This window comes from Lemur catta, chromosome 16, assembly GCF_020740605.2.
Source record: "Lemur catta isolate mLemCat1 chromosome 16, mLemCat1.pri, whole genome shotgun sequence".
Classification (NCBI taxonomy): Eukaryota; Metazoa; Chordata; class Mammalia; order Primates; family Lemuridae; genus Lemur; species Lemur catta.
In genome coordinates, this window is record NC_059143.1 from 42,075,414 (window position 1) to 42,102,752 (window position 27,339).

Consider the following 27,339-nt stretch of genomic DNA (forward strand, 5'->3'; position numbering starts at 1 on the left):
CACCTGAACTCCACCTCCACCCACTTCCAAGGAAAAATTGTCTTCCATGAAACTGGTCCCTGGTGCCAAAAAGGTTGGGGACCACTGCCATATACGATCTAGTGGCAGGTGCTGACAAATATTCATTGCATGTGAATGTGAGACTTATGTGTACTATATAATTTGCATTTGAGCCACAAGTTACCTGGAAACTAAACAAACTGGTCTTCAATGCCAGAGGAACACTCACCATCGTTTCTATCCACCATGACCGTGTGGCAAACCGCGAGCAAGAAGAAGAACTGTCGTACTTCCCGCTCCTTCCCCGACTGGATTTGCTCAATGAGATAATGGTCATAAAAGGCAAACTTCCCATCAGCAAATTTGTTCCAGCTAAAATCAACTTGCTGAAAGAAATGGAGGAGAAAACAAAATATGATATTAAAAAATTATTTTGACTTAATAAACAATAACATGATTTCTTCATAAGCCAAGTGTTTTAATTATACAAAAATCACCTTAGGATTTTAGCACATTCTTAAGTGCCAAGAGGCTCACGCCTGTCTGAAAACAAAAAAGTGCCCTGTGGTGGGTTGAATTGTCCTCCCAAAAGATATGTTGCAGTGCTAACCCCTGCTACTAATGAATGTAGCCTCATTTGGAAGTAGGGTCTTTGCAGATGTAATCAAGGTAAAATGAGGTCATAGTGGATGAACGTGGGTCCTAATCCGACAACTGGTGTCCTCATAAGAGGGAAATGAGGACACAGACGCACAGGGAGCATGCCACGTGACGACAGAGGCAGAGATGACAGCGTGGCGTCTACACGTCCATGAGCTGACGAGCACCCAGGATCCTGGGCAACCACACAAGCGAGGAAGAGGCAGGGATGGATCCTCCCTCAGAGCCTTCCAGGAAGCACGGCCCCCCCGACACCCGACTTCCCTCGCACCTCAAACAATTCTTGAAGGACTTACCTCTATTTTGTTATGATTGTGTTGCGAAGCATCCCGATGGTCTCCTGGGAAACAAACGGGACAAACAAAGTGAGTCTCCAGCTGCATCCAGAGGCCCCTCCCCACCTGGCCTTGCTAACATGGTGGTGGAGACCACAGGGCGCTCCCAGCCTGCTTTCAGACAGTCCTCGAGTGAAGGATGGTTTTTACGTTTTTCCAGAGTGGTTAAAAAAAGAATATTTGATGAGGACTAATATGGCCTGCCGAGGCTAAAATATTTCCTATCTGGCTCTTTACAGAAAGTCTGCCGATGCCTTGTCTAGACGTTCAAATGCTGAGGACTGTCCCCCTGTCCTTCTGCCACCTCCTCAGGGGCCTGAAGCACGTCCTTTGAAATGCTTTGCTTTCCCCCACTCAGAAGAGACTGCCGCCACACCTGTGAGCCACTTCCTCAGCCCCTGTCCCACTTTTCTCACTGACGCTCCTCACATGAAAACATGCTCACAGTACACCTCCCTTCAAGTGGAGGGTACTTATTTATATGTGTCTCTGTATCTCTGTAAAAATTGTACTATTATGCCTTTATTTAAAAGTTGAAGCACTATTTGAATACAGTATTGGCCTTAATATTGTTTATAAATATACAGCACATTTCAGAAAATTAGAATGGAAATCAACTTTTAAAAATAATTATAGTGAAATACACATAAAAAAAGTTAATACTTTTTTTTTTTTTTAAAGAGATGGGGTCTTGCACTGTTGCCCAGGCTGGAGTGCAGTGGCCTGAACATTTTTTGAGGTTTGTTAAAAAAGAAGAATATTTGATAATATTCACTGTAGTCTTGAGCTCAAGCGATCCTCCTGCCTCAGCCTTCCAAAGTGCTGGGATTTATAGATGTGAGGCATCTTGGCTTGGCCAAAATTTACCATTTGAACCATTTTTAAGCATACAGTTCAGTGGCAGTACGCACAGTCACACTGTTGCACAATTGTTTCATCTTGCAAAATTAAAATTCTGTACCCATTACACAATAACTCCCATTCCCTACCCCCAAGCCCTTGGTAACCACCATTCTACTCCATCTCTGAATTTGACCATTCTAAGTATCCCATATAAGCAGAATCACACAATATTTGTCTATTTGTGACTGGCTTATTTCACTTAGCATGATGTCCTGAAGGTTCATCTGTGTTGTAGCATGTGTCAAAATTTCCTTACTTCCTTTGACTAAGTGATATTCCATTGTATGCATGTGCTACACTTGTTTATTCATTCATCCATCAGTGAACGCTTGGGCTGCTTCCGTCTTTTGGCTATCGTGAATAATGCTGCTACAAACATGGGTGTAACAAACGCCTCTTTGAGTCCCTGTTTCAATGCCTTTGAGTCTATATCCTGAAGCAGAATTACTGGATCCATGGTAATGGTATTTTTAATTTTTTGAGGCATGTGAGCCCATTTTTGATGCTGACCTCCCCCATGTATGTGTCCCCAGTGCTGCCCACAGTGCTCCTCTGGCCCTCCGCCAAGGAGTGCCCAGCAGCTGCAGGACTGTATGGGGAGGGCACCAGCAACTCCGGGCAGGCAGGCCCCAGCCCAGGCGTGTTCTGCACACAGCAGGCAGCCCTCGTCCTCCAGGAAATGCCTCACGGCTTCCACTCACCATAAATCTGCCCGTTGATGCAGCACTTTTTAAAGGTCATGATGTTTTGTGTGAGTGTCCCCGTCTTATCGGAGAAGATGTAATGGATCTGCCCAAGCTGCTCATTCAGTGTAGTGGTTCTAGCCTTTGCGGCTGTGTCCTTCTCAGCATAGTACATCTGCAGGTCCCAGTTTATGAAGTGACTCTGTCCGAGACGAATCACTTCCACGCTAAGAAGACAAAAGATTACTTTTCCACAGAGAGCTCAGATGTGAATGGCAGGTGCTGGATTTGATCATCACTTGTACAGACAGGAGCATGTCTACTGCTATGGTCTGAATGTTGGCGCCCCCTCACCCCCAATTCATATGTTGAAGCCTAATCCCCAATGCAACAGTACTTGGGGTGGGGGCCCTTTAGAAGGTGATTAGCCCCACCCTCATTAATGGGATTAGTGGCCTTAGCAAAGCGGCCCACGGGAGCTTGTTAGCCTTTTTGCCTTGTGAGGACACAGCAAGAAGGTACCATCTAAGAAGTGTAGAGCCTGCCGTCACCAGATACCAAATCAGCTTTGATCTCACACTTCCCACCCTGCAGAGCTGTGAGCAGTAAATTTCTGCAAGTTACCCAAGACTAAGTTCTTTTGTTATAGCAGCCCGAATAGACTAAGACATCTGCAAGGAGACAAGCCATGCTCTGGCTCATGTACTTAGCGTCTCAGTTCTCCTGACTAAACACATCGTTCTCCAGTTCAGGGTCGAGCAGATTCTAGACTAGTAATTTCCCCCCAAAGTGCCTTGCTCTGTCTGATTTCCCACTCACTCCTGAGCACATCTGGCCACAGCACCCCTTGTGCAGAACACACAGCCCAGAACAATGGGTGGCACAGTAACACTGCAGACAGAGCCAGAGGATGCAGCAAGCCCAGCTCTCTTTCTCTAGTTCCCTGTTGTACCAGGGGCAACTGAAATGCCTGGATGCACCTTCGCCCCAGTGGCAGGGCAAGCGGGGGAGGGACTACTAGCTCACAGCACACACTGTGCTCACAAATAGGGCAAAAAGCTTTTGGCAAATACCCCTAAATCATGATCCCACACTGAGAAAAAGCATATTTAAAAAAACAATTCTTATTCAAGTATAGGATTCCAAAATAAGATATTCCTCATTTCAATTTTACAGTATAAGGGATTAAATATATCCCAGTTATAAGGAAACCGTTTACATATCCAGCAACTGTTAAGTGGGCAAAGGATGCCTTTACGACAAATAACAGATGCAAAAATAACTCTCTCTGTCCCTCTCTCCTTTCAGTAATTCCTGCGTGCCTACTATGGACCAGACACCATTCTAGGTGCAAGGGATATGTCAGTAAACTAAACAGACAACATTAGTGCTCTTACGGAGATTACCTTGTAGTGGAGACAGATGAATACATAAATCAGTAAATTGACAACATATCAGGGGGTGAAAGTTCTCTGCAGAAAACCAAAGCAGGGTAAAGGGAGATGGCGATCAACAGGCAGGGGTAATGGGGGTTAGAGTGGAGTGGCTTGGGACAGGTCAGGGGAATAAGATGCTATCTGAGTAGAGGCCTGTAGGAAATGAAGGGGCAGCAAGTAGCTATCTCAAGAAAGATATTTCAGGCAGAGGTAAGAGTAGATACAAAGGCCCGTAGCAGGAGGAGTATTCAAGGGGGCTAGAGTGGTGGGAGCCCAAGGAGGTGAGTGGAGGTGCAGGAGGTACGGCAGGAGTGAGCACCAGATCACCCTGGGCCTTGTGGGGGACAGTGTGGCCTCAGTGTGTCTATTCTGAATGAGATCAAAAGCTACCGTAGGGTTGAAGACCAAGCAGAGATACTATCTGGAGAGACTGATCCAACATGCTTTCAAAGGACCCTTATTTCCAAGCAAAATAAAGCAATCAGGCCAAGGTGGAAAGTCGCTTGAGGCCAGGAGTTCAGGACCAGCCCGGGCAACATAGTGAGATCACGTCTCTAAAAATAATTTTTTTTAATTCAAAAAAAAAAAAAAAAAAAAAGATTCTCCATTCCCACTGCTTTGCTTGATCAGCCTTAAAGAGAAAAAAAAATTAAAAAAAAAGAAAAAAAGATATTGTATTTGTCACGTGATATACCTTTTCTTTCTTAACCCAAAACTACATAGTTTATTTCGTAACATACACTGATAGTCTTAGACAAAATAATCTGCGTAATAGTTCTCTTAACAAAAGTAACTCTCATCTCAGTTTTTTCCAAAGTAGCTGCGGAACAGATGGCTACTCCAGGGCTTGCCTTCATGTTAAAAGAACAACAGTAATAAAATTAAAAATAAAACAAATACACATATAATAAAAACAAATGCACACATAATAAAATTAAAATAAAATAGATGTCCCTAATTACAGGTGTGTATGTGATCCCGTATGCCTTTGGGCTAGTCCTTATTGGAACTAAAACAGCCTGTGGCTGCTGAGTATATTTCAAGGCATGACCCCTCCCTACCAAAGGTCTAAAATCCAATTGCCCAGTGATAGTAAACTTGGAGAAGAAAGAAAGAAAAAGTAAAAAAAGAAGAAATATCACCAAATGAGGGAATTACCACTTGTCAGAAATATGGCCCTGACTCTGTTGCTGAGATTGAGATGAGCCACACAGCATTTTGAGAGAGCGCTGAAGGGCAAGGAATTTCCTTCCCACTCGGAGGAAGTGGCCAGAAGCACAGTGAGGTTTCCACAGTGGATGCGGCAGGTGGCAATAAGGAAGACGCAGATAAGAGGTTAGGAAGCATCCTGAGAAAGAAACTCAGTTTTTCCAGGACATTCTAAATCTTCACCTTCTTTCAGGTTCTTTTTGAAGCCTGGGCTCTGGAACCCACTGAGAAGGAATCTTAGCGAGTGAACGGCCATAGACATAGCATTCGATCTTTGACCTTCCTTAGCCTTATCTCACAGAGGATGAGATAGAAGGTGCCTGGCACAGAGTAGACACTGAAATGTGAATTTCCTTTTCCTCTATTACCCTCAGTTCTAAAAGGAAAGTTATTTTCTAACTTGTTCCTTATGACCTTTGAAACAATTATCGCTAGAAATGAAGATGCTACCTGAGCAAAAGGTAGTACGTTCTTCCCTTAAAGCAAAAGGCCACGGAGAGGATCGTCTTACCTGACATACAGAGAGATGGGCACCATGGTGTTAAGGACGATGATGTAGCCCCAGAAGTTGAGGAACCCACGGTATGAGGGCGTAGCATCCTCTCCATCATAGAGGTACCAAGAATAATTGCCAACTTGCGCTTCCCAGTAAGCATGACCAATGGCAAGGCCAGCGGAAACCAGAATAAGAACAACGAAGATCTAGAAGACATAAAACATTTGCATGTATTCCGGAGATGGACTTCTAACCCCGTGCATTTCATAGGTGCTAATTAACCTTACCCAGTCTTTTATATGTCTATAATTTAGTAGTCTGCAAAAATAATACACTTAAAAGCAGTGCCATAAGAATGCTTTGGAAGACTACTTGATTGCTATGATTAATATATCCTACATCTCACATATAAGGTAAGGTTTTGTTCCCAAAATTATCTTTCAAAAAATAAGGTGGTATCTTATATTCAAATCCTTAAAGACATGCATATTATAGGGCATTATCTCAATTACTTTTACTGTGAACAATAACATACTGTTTGGAGGAGATACCTTACCTTAGCATGGAACAACTTTAAACAATGCTGAATTGAGATGCTTATAGAAAACATTTGATGGAAACTATTATTTTTTTTTTTTTAAAGGCAAGGAAATTTCACCCATATCTTCTGGGTCATTGTTCTTGGGAGTATAATGTCACAAGTATTGCATGACATTGTAAACAAGATCACTTAAGAAGCAATATAATATGTATTATGTTGTGGAAATTATGAGTATGTATTTATGGAATGAATAAAAGTCAACTGTCCTACTGGTACTTGGGAATTTACATGTGGGAATAAAATCTCCAGGGACAAATTTAAATTTCTAGACACAGATTCCAAAAGTGCTATATCTCAAACCAGTTAGGCACAGAGAGAAATGATGGATCTTTGTGAGGGCTCGAATCATAACCATGATAACGACACTGACAATCAATGTGAAAAGTTCAAATAAAATTTTCATAAATGTGAGAGCATAAGAAAAAGTTTCTTACTATATTATATGATTTTAAATATCTATATGTAATCAAAGAATAAGTATTATTGTATAAGTCTCTAAGAGTGTATGCATTCAAATTGAACTAAATGCTAGAAAAAAAAATCTCACTGGGCAATTGAAGGACTGCTTACAATTTGGGTCACAGTATGGGCAGAAAAGAGTTAATACAGCAGGCCTGAGACTGCTCCCCTAGAAGAGTCCTGCTTGCAAGGTTGGCCCTTGGCTGGTATCTGGGAACTCAGATTTGGGGAGGGTTTCCCGATTCCTTATTCTCTGATAAGAATAGTTCCGCTGGGCACAGCAGCACATGCCTGTAGTCCCAGCTATGCACTGTGCCTAACTGTGTAAACAGTGTGGTTTCTGCTGATCACCCAATATTCTTTTGGGGAGTCTGGAATTTTGTGACATGCCAGACAGATGGTGCCCATGTGACCACCCAGTTAAAAACCTGGACACTGAGTCTCTAATGAGCTTCCCTGGTATAGACAACATTTCACATGTGCTCTCATCAATTCTTGCTTGGGGAATTAAACGCCTACTGTGTGTGCTCCACTGGGAGAGGACTCCCGGAAGCTCGTGCCTGGTTTCCTCCTGTCTTGCCCCATGCATCTTTTCCTGATCTTGCTTTGCCTCCTTTGGCTGTAACAGACAGACACAGCCATGGGTCCGACTATGTGCTGCATCCTGTGAGTCCTCGAACCTGGGGGTGGTCTTGGGGACCCTTGGTAACACCGTATTTTTAGCCTTGCCTTGCACTTGGATTTATACAGTGTATGCTGGGGAGGAAAAAAAAAAGGTTTGCTTTTGAGAGAACCATCTCTATGGGAAAGTAATGGTAATAAAATCAATCCTACACTGACTTCAGGAGCACAGCCCCACTGTTTATCTAGGACTCCTGGTTTTCCAACTGGTCACTCCAGTGAGCAAAGCACTCAGGGAACTCTACAACTGAAACTGCCCTTCCTAAGGGGATTTTCCTGTTAGAAGTGTGGCATTCGAAGCTCGGGGTGACCAAGCACGTTTCTATTCCATCTAAAGAGGTAAGATTTCTTTGCATTAGAAAAACACACAACAAAATTAGAGCCAAAGACAACAGGCCAGCCTCTTGTGAGATGGGGAATAAATACCGTGTAAACCATGTAGTTCATCAAGTAATCAATTTTAGTTCTTTTAAATCTGGTTTTCCCACTATTCTTCATTATTTTAGTGTCAGCACCTAAAAATGGAAAATTCAATGTGATCAACAATTGGGAAGATCAATTCAACATGTCGATAAAATTACTCTACCTTTGGTTCTGATGGAGAGAGGACAGAAAAGCAATTTCTCCTTTAAATCTTTAAAGCTCCTAGTAGAACAATTTCCCAAGAAACTCCAAAATACCTGCAAAAATGACCAATCCGTGACAGACATCAGTGTTCCTAATTACACAGCCACGTAACAGAATTTTATCAGCATCCAAAGGAAAACTTCTCTTTCTCCAAAATAGTGTTCCTGTAAACTTATCTAATCGGTTATTGGGTTCTTCACATTCAATAAAGCCTTTAAAAAAAAAAGGAAAAGAGTCACATAATTAATCACATATGAAAGATTTTCTGGTTTTAATCAACAGGAACTGAATTGAGCATCTCAATTTAAAACAAAATAAGACAAGTTTGGTACAAACCATCGAATGTTGCCAATGTATCTTCTCTTTGGAGATATTGGTCTGTGATTTCCAGTGCCATTTTGAACTTTAAATTGGTTTCTCTAAAGGGAAGGTGGAAAAAAAAAAGAATCAAATGAACCAATTTTGGAGTTCAAAAGGGAATATAAAGATAGTCACACAAAGAAACATTTGGCATACCTGGAAGTAAAGGTTAAATAATTAGCTTTTTCTATTTTCAAACACTCTGTTTACCTTGGAACTTCGGGTTTATATGAGGTTATACCCTGAATTAGAGAAAATTCCTGACCTTGGGAAATGCAGTCCCCTTCACTGTTTGCTGTTGTGAAGGACAGAGGTCCCCACGAGCTTCCTTCTCATTAACTTAACCCCTTACCACCTGCTGGGACTACCAAACTGCTGTTTAAAAACGTAGCTTCTAATATTTAATCACATGAAGATGATTCTATAAAACATATTTGTTACAGAAATTGTTTTGCCTCTGTCAATGTATTATTTTCCAGAGTAAATAAACTGGATCACATATTTGTGAAAGAATTTTTTGAGAAAGGAGGTAGTAGTTTCACTTTCAATACCTGGCATGCCCCACCCACAGCGCAAGGTCAAGTACCTGCACACGGCACACAGGGGCAGGCTAGGGACCCGTGCTCTCAAGAGCAAGGAAGCCTTCTCAGGACGGATGGCCTTTAGCAGGTTTCACAAATACCTACTCAGGAATTTCCACGTAGTAGGAAGTTGACCATTGGTTCTCAACTTCACCATTCTGTTCTGACAGGGCATGTTAGGATTTTCTCTCTTTGTAAAGCTTTGGAATCTCTTACGGCAAAAATAGCTGTTTTGTATTAAGGTTGAACAGTCAACCAATAGGTCTATAGAGCAAAGACAGACCTAATTTTCATTTGCATGATCTTAGCTCTCCATAAAGCAGAGTTTGCACATCTAGGGCATGAGGAACTAGGAACACAGGGAGCAGGGGCCCATCTGCCACTCACTGTGTGACCTCAGGCCTCAGTTTCCTCATGGGTCTCACAGGGTCGTTGAGAGGGTTAAATGAGCTAATATGTAAAGTGCCTGTAACCTTGTAAGCCCTCAATAAATGTATGGAAAACTGGTCAAAAACAGAACTTTATTCTTTTTTAAATGGTAGCATAATAACCAAAACAAAAGGAGAATTCAAAATTGATTATTGGCAAAGACTTTACAAAAATCTTTTCTCTGAAACAGGTAATAGTCATATTGTCTGCACACTGCCCAGTAGCTTATAAGGGACTCGATCTTTTACCTTCCCTGAGAGGTGGGAAAGGCAGGTACTGAGAGCTCTGCTTTACAGACGGAGGATAGAAAGCTCCGTTCACTAGGGATGCTGCTGCACAGACAGCACGTGGCAGAGGCAAGGCCAGATGTCATGGTCCAGGTGCACGGATTTCAGTGTAACGAATACGCTGTCAGAGGTCAGCTTTAAGACAGGCCCGTCAAAGACACTCTTACCCGTCCAGTTCTGCCGTTTCCACGTAGCAGAGGCTGTTAGGCTCAGAGCTGGATAGTAGCAAAATGTCAGCCTGTTCAAAGCAAAACACATCAGTACCAAGGAGACGCGCCCACCCCCAACCCCAGGGAGAAACCCAGTGTGGGGTCCAGGTAGGGGGTAGAGCAAAGAGTGAGAGAAGCAGAGCTCATTCACTTACTGGAACGAAATCATTTTTTTTCAGACGAATGACATCTCCAACTTGAATGTCTTTCCACTTGGCAATTTTAAACCTAAGGATTAAAAATAATAGTTTATTGGGTTTTCTTTTTAAGTTATAGGTAAGAGAATTATTATTCTTTCTGGATATCAAAGATTCTGGAAAATGCGTAAGTCACAGGGAAAACATTTGCCAACAGTTCTCCCGTTTAATGATGTAAGCACACAAAGTGGGCGTGGGAATCCTATCATCCTGAGGGAAGTGATGATGGTGACGACTTTGATGTGTTCTTGCCATCAGTGTTAATGGGGGACACGTAAGTGTGCAGCTGGGAGACACTTGCCACCCCCTTTTGTTTTTGCTGGTGTCCGGCTCCCCTCCCTGCCCTCTCCTAGGTTACCAGTCACTTACTCAGTGTGGGTCCCAGGGTGGGAACACATATGTTGTGGCTTCCACATGGGCCAGCTAGAGTCCTCACGGGGCCTTAGCACTTGATTCCGCTCTATTGTTTAAATTATCGTTTTAATGAGTGTCTACCACTTTTGTAACACATTTAATAAGGCTATTAATAAAATGTAAAATAAAATAAAAAGATGACTATCTTTGGTATTAAATTCCCTAGGAAACAGATACCCATTTAAATTTCTAAGAAATCAATATTTAAAAAAGTTTTAAACTATAATACTCTATTTTACAGATTTTCACATATACAAAAGATAGACCTCACGGACATGAGGAACCTACCATAACTAATTCATTTTTCTGGAGGCAGAAATCTAACTACTATGTTTGTCTCCCATTCATTTATGGATAAAAAACCTGGAGATTTAAAATACATTTTAGATATATGTTTATATGCCTCAGTTTCTCTAATTTTATAAGAGTTTAGTGCATAATTCTTAACTCCAGGATTTTTTTTTTAACTTGGCTTATTTTTTAATAAATGAAACTGAAGTTTTTTTACATTTCAATATTTCCAAAATTGTAGATTAGAAATTTGCATGAGTCTGAAATTACAAATGGACAAGTCAGCACCTTGCGAGGGCTCTGTGGGAGCACTACAGACTCTCCCAGCTGGACTCCCCAGCTGACGTTCTGGTTTCCCCTGAGGAGGGCCCTGCGCTGGGCCACACGTATGCCCACGTTCTTGCAGGCCTGACCTCACTGCAAGGGCTTCTGGGGCCATGGCCCTGTCATATATGCAGCCTCGACTCCCAAATCCAAGGCGACTCAGAGCTACTGTTTCCCAGCATAGTTAGCTACGTCACGGGCAAAACAGAGAGTGTGTGTTGGCTGCGAATCTCACCACGTTCCCAATGTTGACTCTAAGTGACTTGAGTTCAATGAAAATTAAAGGAGGCCACTGTTTTGGACTACACTTCTGTACTAGGCCCAAAGAGACCAACTAAAAGCCAAAACGGAGTTGCCCATGCTGAGGTTCCATGTCACCAAACTGAAACTGAGTCACTGGCCTTCTGAGAAATCAAATTTCCCAAATAGGATTAGTTTCAGTCATGATAATAACGTTCCCTCTGCTTTAATCCTTACCAAAAAAATAACCTGAAGTAACCTGATGTTAACCAATCAGTTGTTTCTCTATTGTTCTGTTTTCCTGTTCCCACTGTACAAGGAATGTAACTTTAAAATGACTAATACGATTTTTTTGTTCTTGGGTTTTTGCTTTCTTCAGCCCTTCTTTGTCTATAAAACCACGCTTCTCTGCCGGGCTCCCTGGAACACTTACTCAATTTTATGGAATGAAGGGTTGCCCAATTCTAGAATCGTAAATAAAGCCAATTTGTATCTTTAAATTGTTGTAATTTTGTCTTTTGACACCTGAAAGGTAAATTTTGGAAATCTACCTATTTGCAAGTGGAAAAGCTATCTAAACATGCTCATGGCTTGGTGTAGCCTATTATCGAATTAGACACAGTGACAGATGGCTGCAAATCAGGTTATTTTCCTCAGCGTTGACACATAAAAAGTCTTTGAATTGGGCCTTAGTCAACTATTTTTAGGACTTGAATTTGCAGTTCTGCCTTAAGGCTCTAAACAACTCATTACTGATTGCTGAGTTGGTGCTTTGGTCACAGTCCACTACATTAATTTCACAAACATGTACTGAGTGCTTTCTGTGTGTTGGAGGTAGGACAGTACCCTCAAGAAACTTACAGTCCAGGATACAAGATTTTAATAAAGTTCATATAATAAAAAAAATGAAAACAAGATGCTCTGAAAGTGTAGGGAAGGGAGACATCACCTTAACTGGACGATCTAGGGGAAGGTGTCAAGACAAGAGTAAAGCCCCGAAGAGGATGTTTGGGAGGCTGAAGGAGTTGTGTAAACAAGAAGTGCTGATAACAGGAAGCTCCATCAGGAAACAGCTCATAATCCGATTTGAGTACAGCCTCAGGGCCATAAATGAGATGCAATTTTCTTTTCTTTAATGTTAGGGGTTAGGGTTAAGGTTAGGGTTAGAGTTAGGGTGTTAGGGATAAGAGTCAGGTAGGATTAAGGGCAGGTATAGCAGTTGGGTTAGGAGTATCAATCTTCGGTAAGTTAAGAGAAACCTTTACAGTTAAAAAGTTAATGTACTAATAGACATCTACATCCTAATAGTTCTCTCTAAGTAAGTTTCTATACATCTTTATACATTTTATCCTTGTAGCTAAGTTATAAATTAAAGGAAACACAGTACCTGCCATCCTTAATGACTTCACACGTCCTATTGTTGACTTCCTTATCCATTTTATGGCGGGCCTTGAGAAGGGAGATGAGGAAATGCAGTTTTAATCATCTCAGTACCTAAGGTATGAACATCAAATTAAAATAAGCTCAACGCAGTGAGTAGAAAGTTGCATGAGAAACCCTTACCACATCGTCCACCAGATCTTTGATTGCAGTGATGCCCAGCACCAGGAGTAGGGGCACGAGCGTGGTGTACCATGCCAGGGTAGAGATTTCAGGAACTGACTAAAAGAAATAGAAAGGCTTACATATGTGCCCACGAAGGCATATTGCGCTTGTGGGTAACTGATTGTTAATTCTAAGCTTGCAAATTCTAAGTCTCATCTCCATCATCACACAACTCTACATCCTGTAGAGCAGGTAGGAAAAGGTATTTAAGCATCATTAACTAAGGGTAGGGACACAGGGAAAGTAGTCCTTTCACTTTTAGGGAATGCACATATAATAAGCTCTATGCATCAGGTTGTTCAGCCAGTGGTTTCTGAGGATCTAATGTTGGAAGCAAAGACGGCAGGAGGTAGTGGCTGCCTCTGAAAGCTAGTGATTATGTCGGGCATCTTTGGTGGCTCTCAAAGACAACGCTTCCCTTATGGTCAGCGTTATTGGTCCAGCCAAGAAAAGGGCTGGCCTTGCAGGAAGCCCCACTTCCATCAAGACAGCCCCCAAGTTTGAATGAAAGATGAGAAACAAGTTTAATAAAGACCTCTTATAACTATTCTACCGATCCCTGGGCCATATATATGATGGAGTGGCTAAAGTCATAGGCTTTGGAGTCAAACTCCTGGGTCCCAGTCTGGCCAAGCTCTACCATCTATGGGCTGTGGGACGTGGGGCAAGTTGCTTTAGCTCACTAGGCCTCAGTTCTCTGCAAGTTGGAGGTTACCCCAGTACTTATCTCAGCGAGTACAAGAATTAAGTGAAGTAACAGCACAAGTAAATGGCTGTCTAAGGCTCTCACTATTACCCTAATTTGGATTGCTACCCTTAAGAAAGGATCATTGAGGTGTGTATAGAAGAGAGAAAAATCACTTCTTCCCACAACACAGTGAATATGTGAAACTCTCCTCTTCCCTGCTAGAGGGAAGTAAGGGAAAAATAGCCTACTTACCACACAGCAGCACCTTCTAATTTGCAGCCTTGACCTCTACACAGGCCTGTCTAAATGTCCCCCTCGATAACAGGAACATCCTTTATTATCAGGTCAGCAGGCCTTGTATTTTACCTAATCTGTTGAGTATCCATTTCTCCCCAGTGTCTTCTCCCCACACATCTTCTACCCCCACCCAGAGACAGATGCTACCATTTTCATAAAACCATAGAGGGTGAATCCCAGCAGGTGGGACCGTTTTCCAGACTCCATGCTTGATGTCAAGAGTCTGACAAAGTCATGTGGATAGGCTGTGCTCTGTCACCTGCACAGCAGGTACTAAAGGTCGTTTCTGGGCACTGACTAGAGTATGTCAGATCCCTTGATTGCAGCGACAGTTCCTACGCAGACGACAGCATGCTTTCCGGATAAGTGAATGCTTTGCCACAATTAAGAGAAAACAACTTTAGGAAAAACTAGGTCTTTTCTAATGTAAAACCATCTCACAAATAATAATTTATGGAGATTTATGACCAAAATATTAGTAGGAATCATAAAATTCCTGGGGAAATTAAGTATCTAAATACAAAAATAAAGGACAGGCACAAAAAAAAAATAGGTTTCATTTTAAGGTACAAATAATTTTATAAAGTGAGGCTTTTAATTTTATCTACTTCTGGGATGCCAGTTTTAACACTCACATCCATGTGACATCAAATTTTTTAAAATACAGAATTAGAATAACATGTCCATTGGCTCCCTCTCCTTGTTCGTTTAACAGATTGAGCCAGTTCTGTGCACGAAGCCCTGTTCCCTTATGTACAGAATGCTGATGCGAAACACTTCCACGACTACTCACATGATGTGTGCCCACAACTTAAATGTTACTGAGTCACCCTAATTCAAAATAGATTTAAGATATCAAAGGGCATTACCTGCAAGATAAGAAGGACCAGGAAATACATATTGGCTGCTCTCTTAAACTGCTCAAACAAACTCAGTGGTAGAAAGGTAAAGGCGTTGTACTTGTATGTTTTAATTGCATTATTCTGTTGGGAAAAATAAGAAAGTCATTCTACAGGATATTGCATTTATCACAGTGTATACACACCTGCAAAAAACTCACTAAGTCCCATGGCCTACAGTGACCAGGAATGTAATTTGCCAGTCACAGAGACGTTGAGGTTTCTTTTAAGCCTCTAGCCTCGCTTCAAAATGACTACTTGGAATCTTATGTCAAGACAGTAACAAGATACAGACATCAGAGCGTGACCAGATGAAGCCTGCTGTCAGATTCCTTGATCCATTAAAGCCTCTTAAAAACAGGCAGACATCAACATGGGCAAAACAGGAAGAGGAACACTTTTATTGAAGGGGGGGCACTGAGGCCCCTGCATAAGAAAAAGACACTATTGTGGGTTGAACTTCATGCATGCCCTGAAAGGTATGTTCAGGTCCTGACCCACCTGTGAAAGTGATCTTATTTGGAAACAGAGCCTTTGAAGATATAATCGAGATGAAGTCACACATGATTAGGGCGGCCCTCATGCAGCGACTGTGTCCTTATAAGAGGAGGACAGTTGGACACAGAGAAACACTGTAAAGATGGAGGCAGGGACTGGAGTGATGTGTCTGCAAGCCAAGGACTGCCAGCAACCACCAGAAGCTAGGAGAGGCCGCGAACAGAATCTCCCTCAGAGCCTCCAGAAGGAACCAACCCTGCCTTTACCTTGACTCCAGACTTCTGGCCGCCTGAACTGTGAGAATAAATTTCTCTTGTCTTAAGCCACCCGGTGGTGGCTTAAGACTTTGTTACGGCAGCCCTAGAAAACTAAGACAGACATTTTACAACATTTAAGTCCTCACTTCACAGGTGTGCTTTATCATATTTCAAAGGTAATAGGCATTTTTTTTTTAGGTGAAAATATCTTTAAAGTCTCTAAGGTCATCCCGGGCAAAGGAGAGGGAAATAATTTATTAAGATTACTTTCACACTCATTACTTTCAAACATAAGGCTTCTGTGACTTCCTTGGATATTCTTTCACAAAACACTTTTAATAGATTTGCACATACACAGGGAAATTTTCAATTTACATAATTCTGTTTTGTTTTCTTTCGGGTTACTCCTACCCACCCTAAGGGTGTAGGTCAACAAAAACCACATTCTATAGAAATAGCAATGATTGCCAGTAGCCCCAGGGCAGTGGTTCCCTGGAGGTAGCTGAAGCATGAAGCTACAAGCCTGTCGGCTCCTGGAAAAAACTGGGTTTTAATAAAAGTAATTTAGGAAGTTAAAATTAACTTACCGCATATTTACTCTCCTTAATGCACAAGAACTTTGTGTTCATAAAATGAGGTTGTTCATGGTACTTCCGATCATTTGCTTTGACTTGCCATGTACACTCTTTAAAAAAGGAAAAAAGTTGGTAAATAGAAAATTAGCATATTGTTATGAGCTGAATTGTATCTACCCCAGATTCATATGTCGAAGTCCTATCGCCTCCCCTTACCCTCAGAATGTGACCTTATTTGAAACGGGGTCACTGTGGATATAATCAAATTAAAGTGAGGTCATTAGAGTGGACCCTAATCTAATATGACTGATGTCCTTATAAAAAGGGGAAATTTGGACCCTGAGATAGAGGGAAGGAAATGTGGAGAGGCACAGTGGGGAAACGGCCATCTACAAACCAAGAGAGACCTAGAGCAGAGCCTTCCCTCATAGCTGTTGGAAGGAATCAACATCTCCATGCCTTGATGAAGGCATAAATGTATCACAGCTATGAATCCTCAAGGCAGGGATGCTACAGACTAACATGAAAACTTGAAGACGAACCCCTTTGGCATTAGGTCCTCCATGGACATGCGTACTGGATGAACTTCCCCTGGGTGACACACAGACTGGGTGAACCAGGTTTTGATAAATCCCTCCTGGCCAAACTGGCAGAGGAGATAAATTAACAACTAGTGTGGCACAACCATATTTGGAGACAGGAATATATTAAAGGATATTTATAAGAATTATACAAATATCAATCATTTATTACTACAAGGTAGTAATAATATAATAAAGACAGCATACTCTTAAAAACATATTTTTTAAAATGACTCATTTTCTAGACTCCTACTCCATAGGAAATATGGATAATATTGTAAGAGGAACAAGTGTAGACTGCTGAAGAATGCAAATATTAACTTGATTATTTTTTAAAAACCACAGTACCATTATTGGGCATTTTTCTCACACCACTGGCTGCCACTCATCAGGTAATCATAACAGTTGTGCTATCACAAATGAAAATGTCCCTAGCATCTCCCTAGCTCAAGAGCAATTTTATCAAAAGGGAAAATGAAAGTAGAGTCATGAAACCACTCATCAGCACTGTAATAATGTATGTAGTCAGAACATTTCACTCCACGCAAAACGGAAATCTAAGTAAAGTAGGTAAACATGACATTTTATAGGGTAATCTTGATCCATTCTATTTGATGCTAATTTACACATGAGTGTGTTTTTAATGGTTTATCTTAGCTCACAGATGACCTATGGCACATCCCAGCCACCAGTGTTGTAGAACACCATTGAGAACCACCGCTCTAGATTTTAAGGAAGGCTGAGAAGAAAAACAGACAAGATTCCTCGAGAAGAGAGAAAAGGCCAATGATAAGGGATAAAAACAAATCTTGGAAATACCTGGGAGGAAAGAATAAGCCACCCTGTCACTGAGCTGGACAGAATGAGCTTTCTCAGCCTCCCTTTACTCCCACTCGTGGCTCTGCAAACTCACTTCATAATGAAGCCTTCGGCCAGTGGGGGCTCTGTCTGGTCCTAGCGTTATACCCTCAGCCCCAGCCTGCTTGGATTTGGGTGACCCAGAGAAGGTGGTACCTGACCTCAAGTAGGAGCAACAAGGGGTTGCCAGAAATGACTTCTGTCTCAGTTTTACACTTTTGCTAAGATCATGGTGAGTCTGGAGAAAATAACCAGAAAGTCTTCATCTGCAGTTGAGTGATCAGTAACCCTATTTCCAGTTAAGGATCCTTGTTTGGCCTAATTCAGACAAATCAGGGGGCAAACGAATTGATGTCTTTCCCTGATTCTTCCCCGAGTTTTGAGCTAATTGCTAGAGTAGGATTTTAATCAGAGCTCATAAAAATGTGGAACAGTATTCTGTGGGCAAATACATCTGCAGAAGACAGCATCCTGCATCCCTCTCTTGGACATTCAGTAGACTCGTTGGTACCTTCAAGGCTCTGAGAAGTCCTGTAGCAAAGAAACTTATTTAATCCAGCCTTTTCAAAATTAATGTGACCACAGGCACTCACAAAAAAAAAGAAAAACCCACAGAACACCTATTAATATGGGTTGAGAAATGCCGCACTACAGCACATGCCTTTAAGAAGGACAATAAAACAGCTCTTGGAGGAATTGGCCTTTTTGACCAAACATTTAAGTGTGCACTTAGAAAAGAGAACTTTATTGGACACTCGGACCACAGGGCTAATTTACAGAAAAAGTAGGCATTTTTCCCTATTTTCTAGAATGGAAATACAAAGAAAAAATATTAAATTTACCAACCAAAAAAATGCACCTTCACCAGGTGGCCCTTTGGCTAAAAGCTAGAAAGCTAACTAACAAGCATTGTGCCAACAAAACTACTGATGCTTGTGTCCAGAGATGCATTTAACAGCCACCACATGCGGCTCAAATCACCCCCCAGTCTGGTAACTGTTTGTGTCATCGATACATCCAAACACTGCTACGTGACGTCCAGCGTGTTCCCACGGTCGCTAAGTCATTTGATCACGGCCATCTGGCCGAGGACATGGGCTCACACTTGCCCCTCACCTCCTCGGTGCTGGCTCTGGATTCTCGCTCATAGATCCGCCGCCAGCAAAAACGCTGCACTGGTGGGTACAAACCACAGCAAACCGGGAGAGTAAAAAGATCGAAAATTTAACACTAAAAAGGAACCAACCCAAACCATCAAAGAGAAATGGGAAAAGGACACAGTTCATACAAAGTGAAGTTCAGATGGCTCCTAAACACGTGAAAAGACTCTCAGGGTCATAAAAGAGAAACGCAGTTCTTCATGGAGGTACCAACTTTTAGCCCCAAATGGCAAAAATATCAGCAAAGAGTAAAGAATGTGATCACACTCTGGATTGAAAAGAGAGCAAAGAAACAGGTGCTCTGAGGTAGACTTGGGGGGAGAAATTTGGCCATGTCTCAAAATTTAATATACACGTGCACTGACTGAGCAAGTTCACTTTTAGGAATTAGCCCCTGTGTATGTACTGCAGGGCTACTCAGCGTAGCTCCATTTGTCAGAAAGATTAGAAACAACCTAAATGCCTACCAGCAACAGCTGGTTAAACACCCATATCAGTAAAAAAGAATGCGGCGGCTTAATATACGTGATAGGAAAGTGCTCCAAATTACAGTGTTAGGTGACACAAGCAGATGCGTGTCAACCATCCTGTGTTTTCAGCTATTAGTGATGCACAGAATTAATCTGTATCATGAATGCACACACATGCACACGTGTATCTATGGGTATAGAAGTGGTGCTGGCTGGTGGGCCACACTTTGAGCAGCAGTCACGTTAGGGGAGAAGAAGGCCTATTCTGCAGCAGAGGCTGAACCTGGCTGAATTCATTTTTTCAAGACAGGGTCTCGCTCTGTCACCTAGGCTGGAGTGATCATAGCTCACTGCAGCCTCAAACTCCTGGGCTCAAGTGATCCTCTCGCCTCAGCCTCCTGAGTAGCTGGGACTATAGGTGCGCGCCACCACGCCTGGCTAATTTTTCTTACTGAGGTGACAGGGTCTCACTATGCTGCCCAGGCTGGTCTTGGATTCCTGACCTCAAGCAATCCTCCTGCCTGGGCCTCCCAGAGTGCTAGGATTACAGGCGTGAGCCACGGTGGACGGCCTGAATTTATTTTAAAATATGGATTCTTCCCTTGCCTCACCCCAAACCTACTCTGTATCTCCAGGAGCTGGGCCCAGGCACCCAGAGAGTTTTAAAAGCTTCACACACAGTTTTGATGCACAGGCAGGGTTGAGAACCCCCAGCTGGTGTGAGGGCGCCTGGTGACTTCTATCATTAAGTATCTACTTCAGAGATGTGGGCTCCAAACTGGCAGAAAGAAAAATAGCAGCTGAGTTAAATCTCCACGAGCAAGAGCTTCTCACCCAAGGTTTGGCCATAAATGACATTACTCAAAAGCAAGTTTTAGAAAATGAGATGTCCCAGCCTCATCTCCCAGGCACCATAACTGATCACTCAGTGCAGGAACACGTCACTTTACTTTATAAGCTACCAGTTCTCTTGAGCAGTCCTTGAGACTGAAGTGGCGGCAGTTTCCTGACCAGAGAAAGGAAACAAGTAGCCAGAGTGGAACTTCCACATGTGGTAGGTGTCAAAAGTTGAAAATGCATCTGATGAAGTGGAATAGCTCCCTCCACACTTCAGGGATTTCCTAGGATTTCCATGTTTCGATGGGACAGATTTATCTGCATTGTGGCTCCAAATAAAAATTCATTCATATATGCTATAGAGACACACATCTTCAATTCCAGATTTTTTTTTGTGAAGCTATCACTTTCTTCAAGTATACAGCTGAGCTTGTTTCACGAATACCATATCCAATCCCCAATTCTGCCAAGAGGAGGAAGAATTTTGTCCATAGACTGATGCTCTTGCTATGGTACCTTTAAACCTTTCCTATGAAACATTCCATCTTAAATACTGTCAACCAATGAGCATTCTGCCCCTGAACAGAATTCCGAACAAAATTCTGAATTAGGAAAGACTTTTCAAGAAATACAATTTTATGTTTTCAAGTACAGGGAGCAAACCAAACCGGTCAAGAAGAAAGGTCTCTGAAGACTTCTCTAATGGTCAGATAGAGGCAAATGCCTGGCCTACAAGCTGCTTACAGACATGTCTTTCAAAGGCACCATGATCTTGTTCATGGTATTATTTGGCCTTTTATTTATTTATTTACTTACTTACTTTTAGAGACAGGGTCTTGCTACATTGCCCAGGCTGATCTCTAGTGATTCTCCCATCTCACTCTCCTGAGTAGCTGGGACTACAGTCTGGCTTTTTTTTTTTTTTGAACAAAGATAAATGACATTGGAGCCTCTGTCTGAATCATCTCCAGTTCCAAAATTGTAGATTGAGAATTACTCACTTCCAATATTCAGTAGTCATATGCTTTTGCTACCCTTGCAAGCACAGAAGGTATAAAGATCGGGCAAGTGTGTGGCCCCAGGAAGACCAGGTGCTGGTGGGTGGCCACGCCACGTGGGGGTGTAGGCCGTGTGCCACCGGGGGTGTGAAGCACTGATTAAGCAAGTGGGTAGTACTCATATAGAAAAAAACCCCACTGCCTAAACTCCCCCTCTAAGAACATACCACTTACATGGGTGCAGCAAAAACAAAAACCCATCAACTGCTCTAAGTAAGGATTGCAGTCTGGGAACTAAAGCTCAGGGCTGTCTGTTACCTTGTGGTTAGGAACTGAAAATTCTGTCACTTCCTAGGGACAAGGCCATACCTTTCTTGGTCATTTCTAACCACTTCATCCTCTCTCTGTAATTGCCAGCTAACCAGCAACACAAGTGGATGTCCCAGATCCACCTCTACCTATTAGAAAATGTCCCCAATCCTAAACCCAGCAGCTCCAAAACCACCACCCTCTCTTGGACCTGCAGGGGCCCTCCTGCTCCGTGACCCGCTGAGACAGAATGCGTTTCCGACAGGCACAACAGCTTCCCCTGCTCTCCTGCAACGTGACCTTGTTCCTCCCTCAGCAAGAGGTGGCCTCTCACTTCCCTTCCCTTGAATCAGGGCAGGCCTTAGTGACTTGCTTGTGACCAAGAGCATGTAGCCGAAGTGGTGCTGCCTGACTCCCAAGGCTCGGTCAGAGAAGCCCACGGGCTTCTGCCAATTCCCCAGGTGGCCTCGCCTGGAGCCCAGCACCACACTGGGAGAGGCCAGGTTCCCACCCAAAGGCCCAGCTGAGCCTTCAGTCATCTAGCTCAGGTGCCGGGTATGGGGGTAGAGAAGCTTCCGAATGAGCTGGGACCCCACGGTTCAAGTCGCCTCAGCCATCAAGTGCTCACAGCTGAGGCCCCGCACATCACAGACGAGCCCCTCCCTGCCATGTCCCGAGTTCCTGGCACAGAATCTGCAAACATCATGAAATAAATTCATGTACCCCCAAATATCCGAGTCCTGCCGTGCGCTCTGCATGGGACAGACACGGCCCCACTTCGCATGAAGCCCACAGTCCAGTGGGGCAGAGCTTCGTCAGTCACACGGTCATTCCAGGACGTGACCCATAAATGCCATCAGGAGGACGATGGGAAGTTCAAGGGTTTAAAACCACAAAACAGAGGGATCTGGTCTAGCCTGGTGGTGGAGGGTCAGAAAGGCTCCTTGAAGGAGTGACACCTAAGCTGAGACCTGAAAGGTAAGAGGGAGCCCGGGGCGGGGCTGCTCCAGGCAGAGGGGACAGAGGTATAGCGTTGTAGGGGTGGGACAGGCCTGGGTGACCCCGACACGGAGAGCAGGACAGGGCAGCTACAGTGCAGTGAACAAGGTCGCAAGCCGGGAGAAGGCGGCAGGGCCCAATCACACTGGCCTGAGGGCCTAGGAAGGAGCCCAGGTGCACTGAAACCTTTTTCCACGATGAAGACTGGGTCAAGGGTGCCACGACGGCCCCGGAGTCTGGTGTGGAGTGGGCTACCGCGCCCACCATGTTAGTTTCAGCCTACGATGCTCCTAGAGGCCTTCAGGATGGTGCCCATGCTCGTTAGCACGCTGCGCTCTGCCTCGCCCTCTAGGCGCTCTGCTCCCTCCTTAGGCCTAGCACCCGCTGCTGCCTCAGCCTGGACACGCTGGGGGCCTTTCACCTCTTGTGCTCACCCAGGACTCTGCTCAGGTGACCTCACCTCCAAGAAGCCTTCCTTGACCAGGGAAGGCCTCTGGAGAGCTCACCCGGTCCCGTGCCCAAACCTCTGTTAAAGCACTCCAGTGCATTCACGCCCAAGTACCTGCCCAGCCTCTATGACCTCCCAGGCACAGAATTGGTGCCCTGAAACCAACTCAGAATAAGATAGATCGGAACCCGGGCTCTCACAGCAGTTATAGATTACCTGGAAGATGGGTGATCTACAACCAGTCACTCTTTTTAAATTGCACCAGGATAGCTGCTGAAAAGAAGAGGGCTCGTGCTAATTGTCTCTCTTCTGATATCCTCATTCCCCTGGCTTAACTTCAGTTCCTCCATGTGCCTTGGCACGACACCTTCCCTCCTGCCACAGAGCCTCTGTGTGAGGTCCCCTTGCTCCCCACAAACACCGCAGCTCAGGCACGCTGTTTTCTGAGGAAGCGTTTCCCAACCCCTGCTGGGGCAGACTCCTTTGTCGGTCAGTCCCTTAGAAGACCCAGTCCAAGTCATTGCATGAGTGAGGCTTTCTGGTTTTACTGAAAGCTTTAGCTGTTGATTGTGTGGGCATGGGTGGACTCTCCCGTGGATCCAGGTGTCTGCCTTTTCTATTTGGAAAGACCGGATGCAGGGGTGCTAACCCATCTGCGACCCAGTCTGAGGTTTTATCTGAGAGCCAAGGCGGCACTGGAAAGCAAGAGGGTGGGGCAAGCACAAGCGTCTACAGGTCTGCTAAAAAAAGAGAATGCCAGAGAAGGCTGTATGAAAGGGAAAACCTTATAAAGATGGCACGGGCAGGGGTGACATCATATCACCAAAACGATCCTCAGTATGTGGGCAAACTGATGGCTGGGAAAACTGTTATTAATCTCTCCGTTGTACGTGGATTTGGGAGAAAAGGATCTGTTAAAAAGAATCACTCTCCAGCTTCAGCCTAAGGGGGCCAGGAGAACCCAAATACCCCGAGGGGAAGAAGAGGGACCAGGAAGAAGATCTGATGACAGACAGACAGCAGAGGAGGTGACAGATGAGGGGAGACACCTTGGTTTGATGTGAAAGACAGTAAGGGAAAACTGGGGGTGGGGGAACATTTAATCGGTGGAGGATAGGAGAGTGGCCAGAAGGAAGGATACACAGGAGGAGAAAACACGTCAGAGGAAGCAAGAGGTAGGGAGATGATGGTTGGTAAAAAGCTCACTGGACTTGGCACCTGGGTTCTGGGTGAGCTGTAAGCAAGTGTCACCTGCAGGATGACAGGAAAGCAGCCCGAGGCAGCAGGCAGGATTCAGGCAGGAATCTGCTGCAGGACAAGGAAGCTGTGCATGCACCTGTGGGCTAGCCAGAGCCGGGAGGAGACAGAGTTAACAGACAAAGTTGCAGGGAGGTGGGAGTCAGCATTCTCATTCCCAGCCCAGGCTCCGGGGAGCAAGCCAACCTGCACCAGCCCAGAAACTCTCTCCAGGACGCTCACTTCTTCCCAAGGACCTCATCTCTGAGCTGGCTCCCGACGGGCACAGAATCGCCAAGGAGTTGGTCTGCAGCACCAGGATCATGGATGGAAAGCCGACAAAACAGCATTCCAGAGACAGGGGACTTTAGGAACCTCTAGCTGAACAAAGTTCAACTTGTTTCTTTAAATCCCTGACTTCTTGGATTATGCTAGCGGAGGATGCTTAAGTTCCAGAGAGGGATGAAGAATTCTCAGTTTCCAGTCTCAGGGGCCACGGAATCTCCGTGTCCTAGAGCACGTGGTGAACACATTCTGGGAAATATTGTTCTACCATGTTCATGAGGAAGCAAAAGTGCTAGTGCCCTAGCACCGAAAACATTCCCTCTCATTTCTGCCAATCCCCACTCAAGCTAAAACGAAGGGTAAAGTCACTCCAAGTGAAATCTGTGGGCTTACCGCTTCCTCCACGGCACATTCTAACAGCATGTTTGTGCTTGTTCTTGGTTCTCACGGCGCACAATGAAGGCCCTTCAGCTGAAAAGTACTTTCAATGGGTCTCTCAAAACACTTGTTTAACAGGAAAGCTCAGTTGGGCGGAGGGCATTTTCTTTCTTCAAAAAAAAAAGAAACCAACTTTCTGTGCTACGATGATGTCATTCAAGGAATGACTACAGTTCACTCACTCTCAGGACCTGCCCTGCCGGAAGGGGTGCTGGCCTCCGGTGTCACTCAGCCTGATGGCGTGTCACGGGGTGACTCAGGCTATGATGTCTTATAAAACTGATTCTTTGAAGGAAATTATGTGTGATGTGAAATGTCAAGAAAGACAGATGATGATTTAAAAAAAAAATAAAAAGAAAGAAAAGTCAGGGTGACATCAACCTTAACTGGGAAATTGCCCAAATGAGACCATGGGCAGAAAAATAGAAGAGGAGGGAGGGACAGAGAGAAAGTGAGGGAGGGACAGAGAGAAAGAGAGGGAGGGAGAAGGGAGGCAGGCAGAGTGGCTGGGGGGTCGCAGGGCAGACGTCAAATGGGAGGAAAGAGGTCTAGCATTTACTGAATGTCCTCTGTGTGTTTGGGAAGGGCAGAGAGAAATGTTAGAATAAAAATTTTTGTAAAAACTCATAGGCAAAGTCATTCGACAGGGTTTTTGAGAAATGAAAACCAACTGAATCCCCTAAGAATAGAAACCGCCCTTAGAAAAGATTATGAAGAGCCACGGATCCAGTCTGAGCTCCCTCAGTGCCCGTATGATGAGGGTAGAAATCTACAGGAAATATGACCAGCAAATATGACCGCCAGAATGTGCAGGCAGAGCTGGAAAAAAACAGAGGTGAGAGTTTCCGCCCACTACGTGCCTCCCCAGCATTTCTGCAAGCACCCAAGCCCGGTCCCTCCGCTGTGCCCTGGTCCACGCATCTGATCGCGTGGCACCAAGTACCAACAGCAGAGTTCACCCTCACCCCCACGGAGCCAATTCTCCTGGCAACCCATCAGATATCGGCACGGGGTAGAGATTCCAAGATTGTGATAGGAGACTCAGCAGCGCCACGGGGCAGGAATGAGGAAGAAACATGTTTTATTCACAATTTGGGCAATCAAGTAGAACTGCCCTGCTAACTTGTCGAGCTGCTTCAGCCTTGTCCCCAGTCCACCGAGATCCAGTCTGGACCTGTTACGACAGAGGCCACCTCTTCCTGTTCACATTGGTGGACCATTCCATTTTAATTTCACTTACGTATCATAATTTTGGTACCTTCTGCGTCAGAGCAGCAAGCACTTAAAGCTCAATACTCAATAGCTTAAAATGACAAGCAGAAACCCATGCTAAGGTCTAATGCATCTAAATGTTTGATGTGGAGGACATGCAATATACATGGGTCAATGGCCTCCCCACATCTGGATGAGATGGGGCCCCGTGGACATGTGCACTCTCCACACTGAGAATCTCCCTACCCTGGAACGGGCAGAATCATCACAGAAATGGGATTCCGTGGTGTGTCACTTTCTCTGTAGGTGAAAGCTGTTAGAAAAAAACAGCTTAACCAGGCAGCAGAACCCAGGAGAACCAAGAGGGCAGGCCTTGGCATGGGGCCAAACAGAGGCTTCCAGGAAACCTGCAAGGGCAGAACGGCAGTGACAGATCTCAGGGAGAGCAGATGAAACCCAAGGTTATTCTGAGGGACGCCACAGGCAAGGCATGTCTGGGGAGCTTGAGTCAGAACACTGCCATCTTGACTTCTGGGAATGGAAAACGAAAGTTACTTGGCTGGAATTCAAGGGACCATGGGAGGAAGTATCGTCAGCCTGGTATCTGAAGCAAATCTGGGGTCCGAAGAGAAAAGGCTCAGCTTCCTCATGGAGAACAGCTACAAGAGGAGCCCACATTTGCCAGCGTGGGAGAACCAGTAGGAAATGAAACAGAAAAGCCACAGGGGAAAAGCATAATGGTAAAAGTAAGCTACGTGCTGCTGCCCCGAGTGACGTACTGTCTGCGGCCACTTTCACACAACAGGGCAGCGCAGAGTAGCTTCGACAGAGACTGTGCGGTTCACAAGGCCTAACATGTTTACTCTCTGGCAGAAAGTTTGCCAAGCCCTGGTCTGGACCCTGCCTCTGAAGCTGGCCTGATTCTGGATGGATGGCACAGGTTGCTGTATAACAGGACCCTCGTGGCAAGCCATAAAATTCCTGTTAGAGAGCCCACACCATTCTATATTCACAAATGACTGAACAAAAGGTAGGTACCTCCAAGTTCCTTCTAAAGTAGCAGGGAGCACAAGAAGAGGCAAGCTGAAAATGCTAAAAGGCTCAAAGCTGTGTCCTGGTCCCCCAAAATGCAGTCCTTTGGGGACTGTATATTGCCCCAAAGGGCCCCACACACCTAAGATATCTTTGAGAAGCTGCTGTCACTGAGTGGCACCCCATGCTCTGTGGTCCAAGAAAGAAGAGACAAAAGAAGTGGCATGGATTGGCT

General features: G+C 44.3%; 1 protein-coding gene across 2 annotated transcripts in view; it reads right to left on the reverse strand.

The window, feature by feature from the left end:
* ATP8B1 (ATPase phospholipid transporting 8B1) overlaps positions 1-27,339 on the reverse strand; it is a 105,799-nt gene that overhangs the window by 25,165 nt on the left and 53,295 nt on the right. Inside the window, exons 3-15 of one of the 2 annotated variants that reach the window (XM_045527436.1) lie at positions 16,254-16,351; positions 14,882-14,995; positions 12,986-13,084; positions 12,810-12,871; positions 10,112-10,184; positions 9,915-9,985; positions 8,427-8,509; positions 8,144-8,302; positions 7,890-7,978; positions 5,738-5,928; positions 2,600-2,808; positions 957-1,000; positions 230-386 (exon numbers count right to left, since the gene is read on the reverse strand). In XM_045527436.1, the coding sequence (XP_045383392.1) occupies positions 230-386; positions 957-1,000; positions 2,600-2,808; positions 5,738-5,928; positions 7,890-7,978; positions 8,144-8,302; positions 8,427-8,509; positions 9,915-9,985; positions 10,112-10,184; positions 12,810-12,871; positions 12,986-13,084; positions 14,882-14,995; positions 16,254-16,351 (1,449 nt within the window). Of the gene's footprint in view, positions 1-229; positions 387-956; positions 1,001-2,599; positions 2,809-5,737; positions 5,929-7,889; positions 7,979-8,143; positions 8,303-8,426; positions 8,510-9,708; positions 9,986-10,111; positions 10,185-12,809; positions 12,872-12,985; positions 13,085-14,881; positions 14,996-16,253; positions 16,352-27,339 lie in introns of those variants that run through there. The other variant, XM_045527437.1, reaches the window with a different exon arrangement.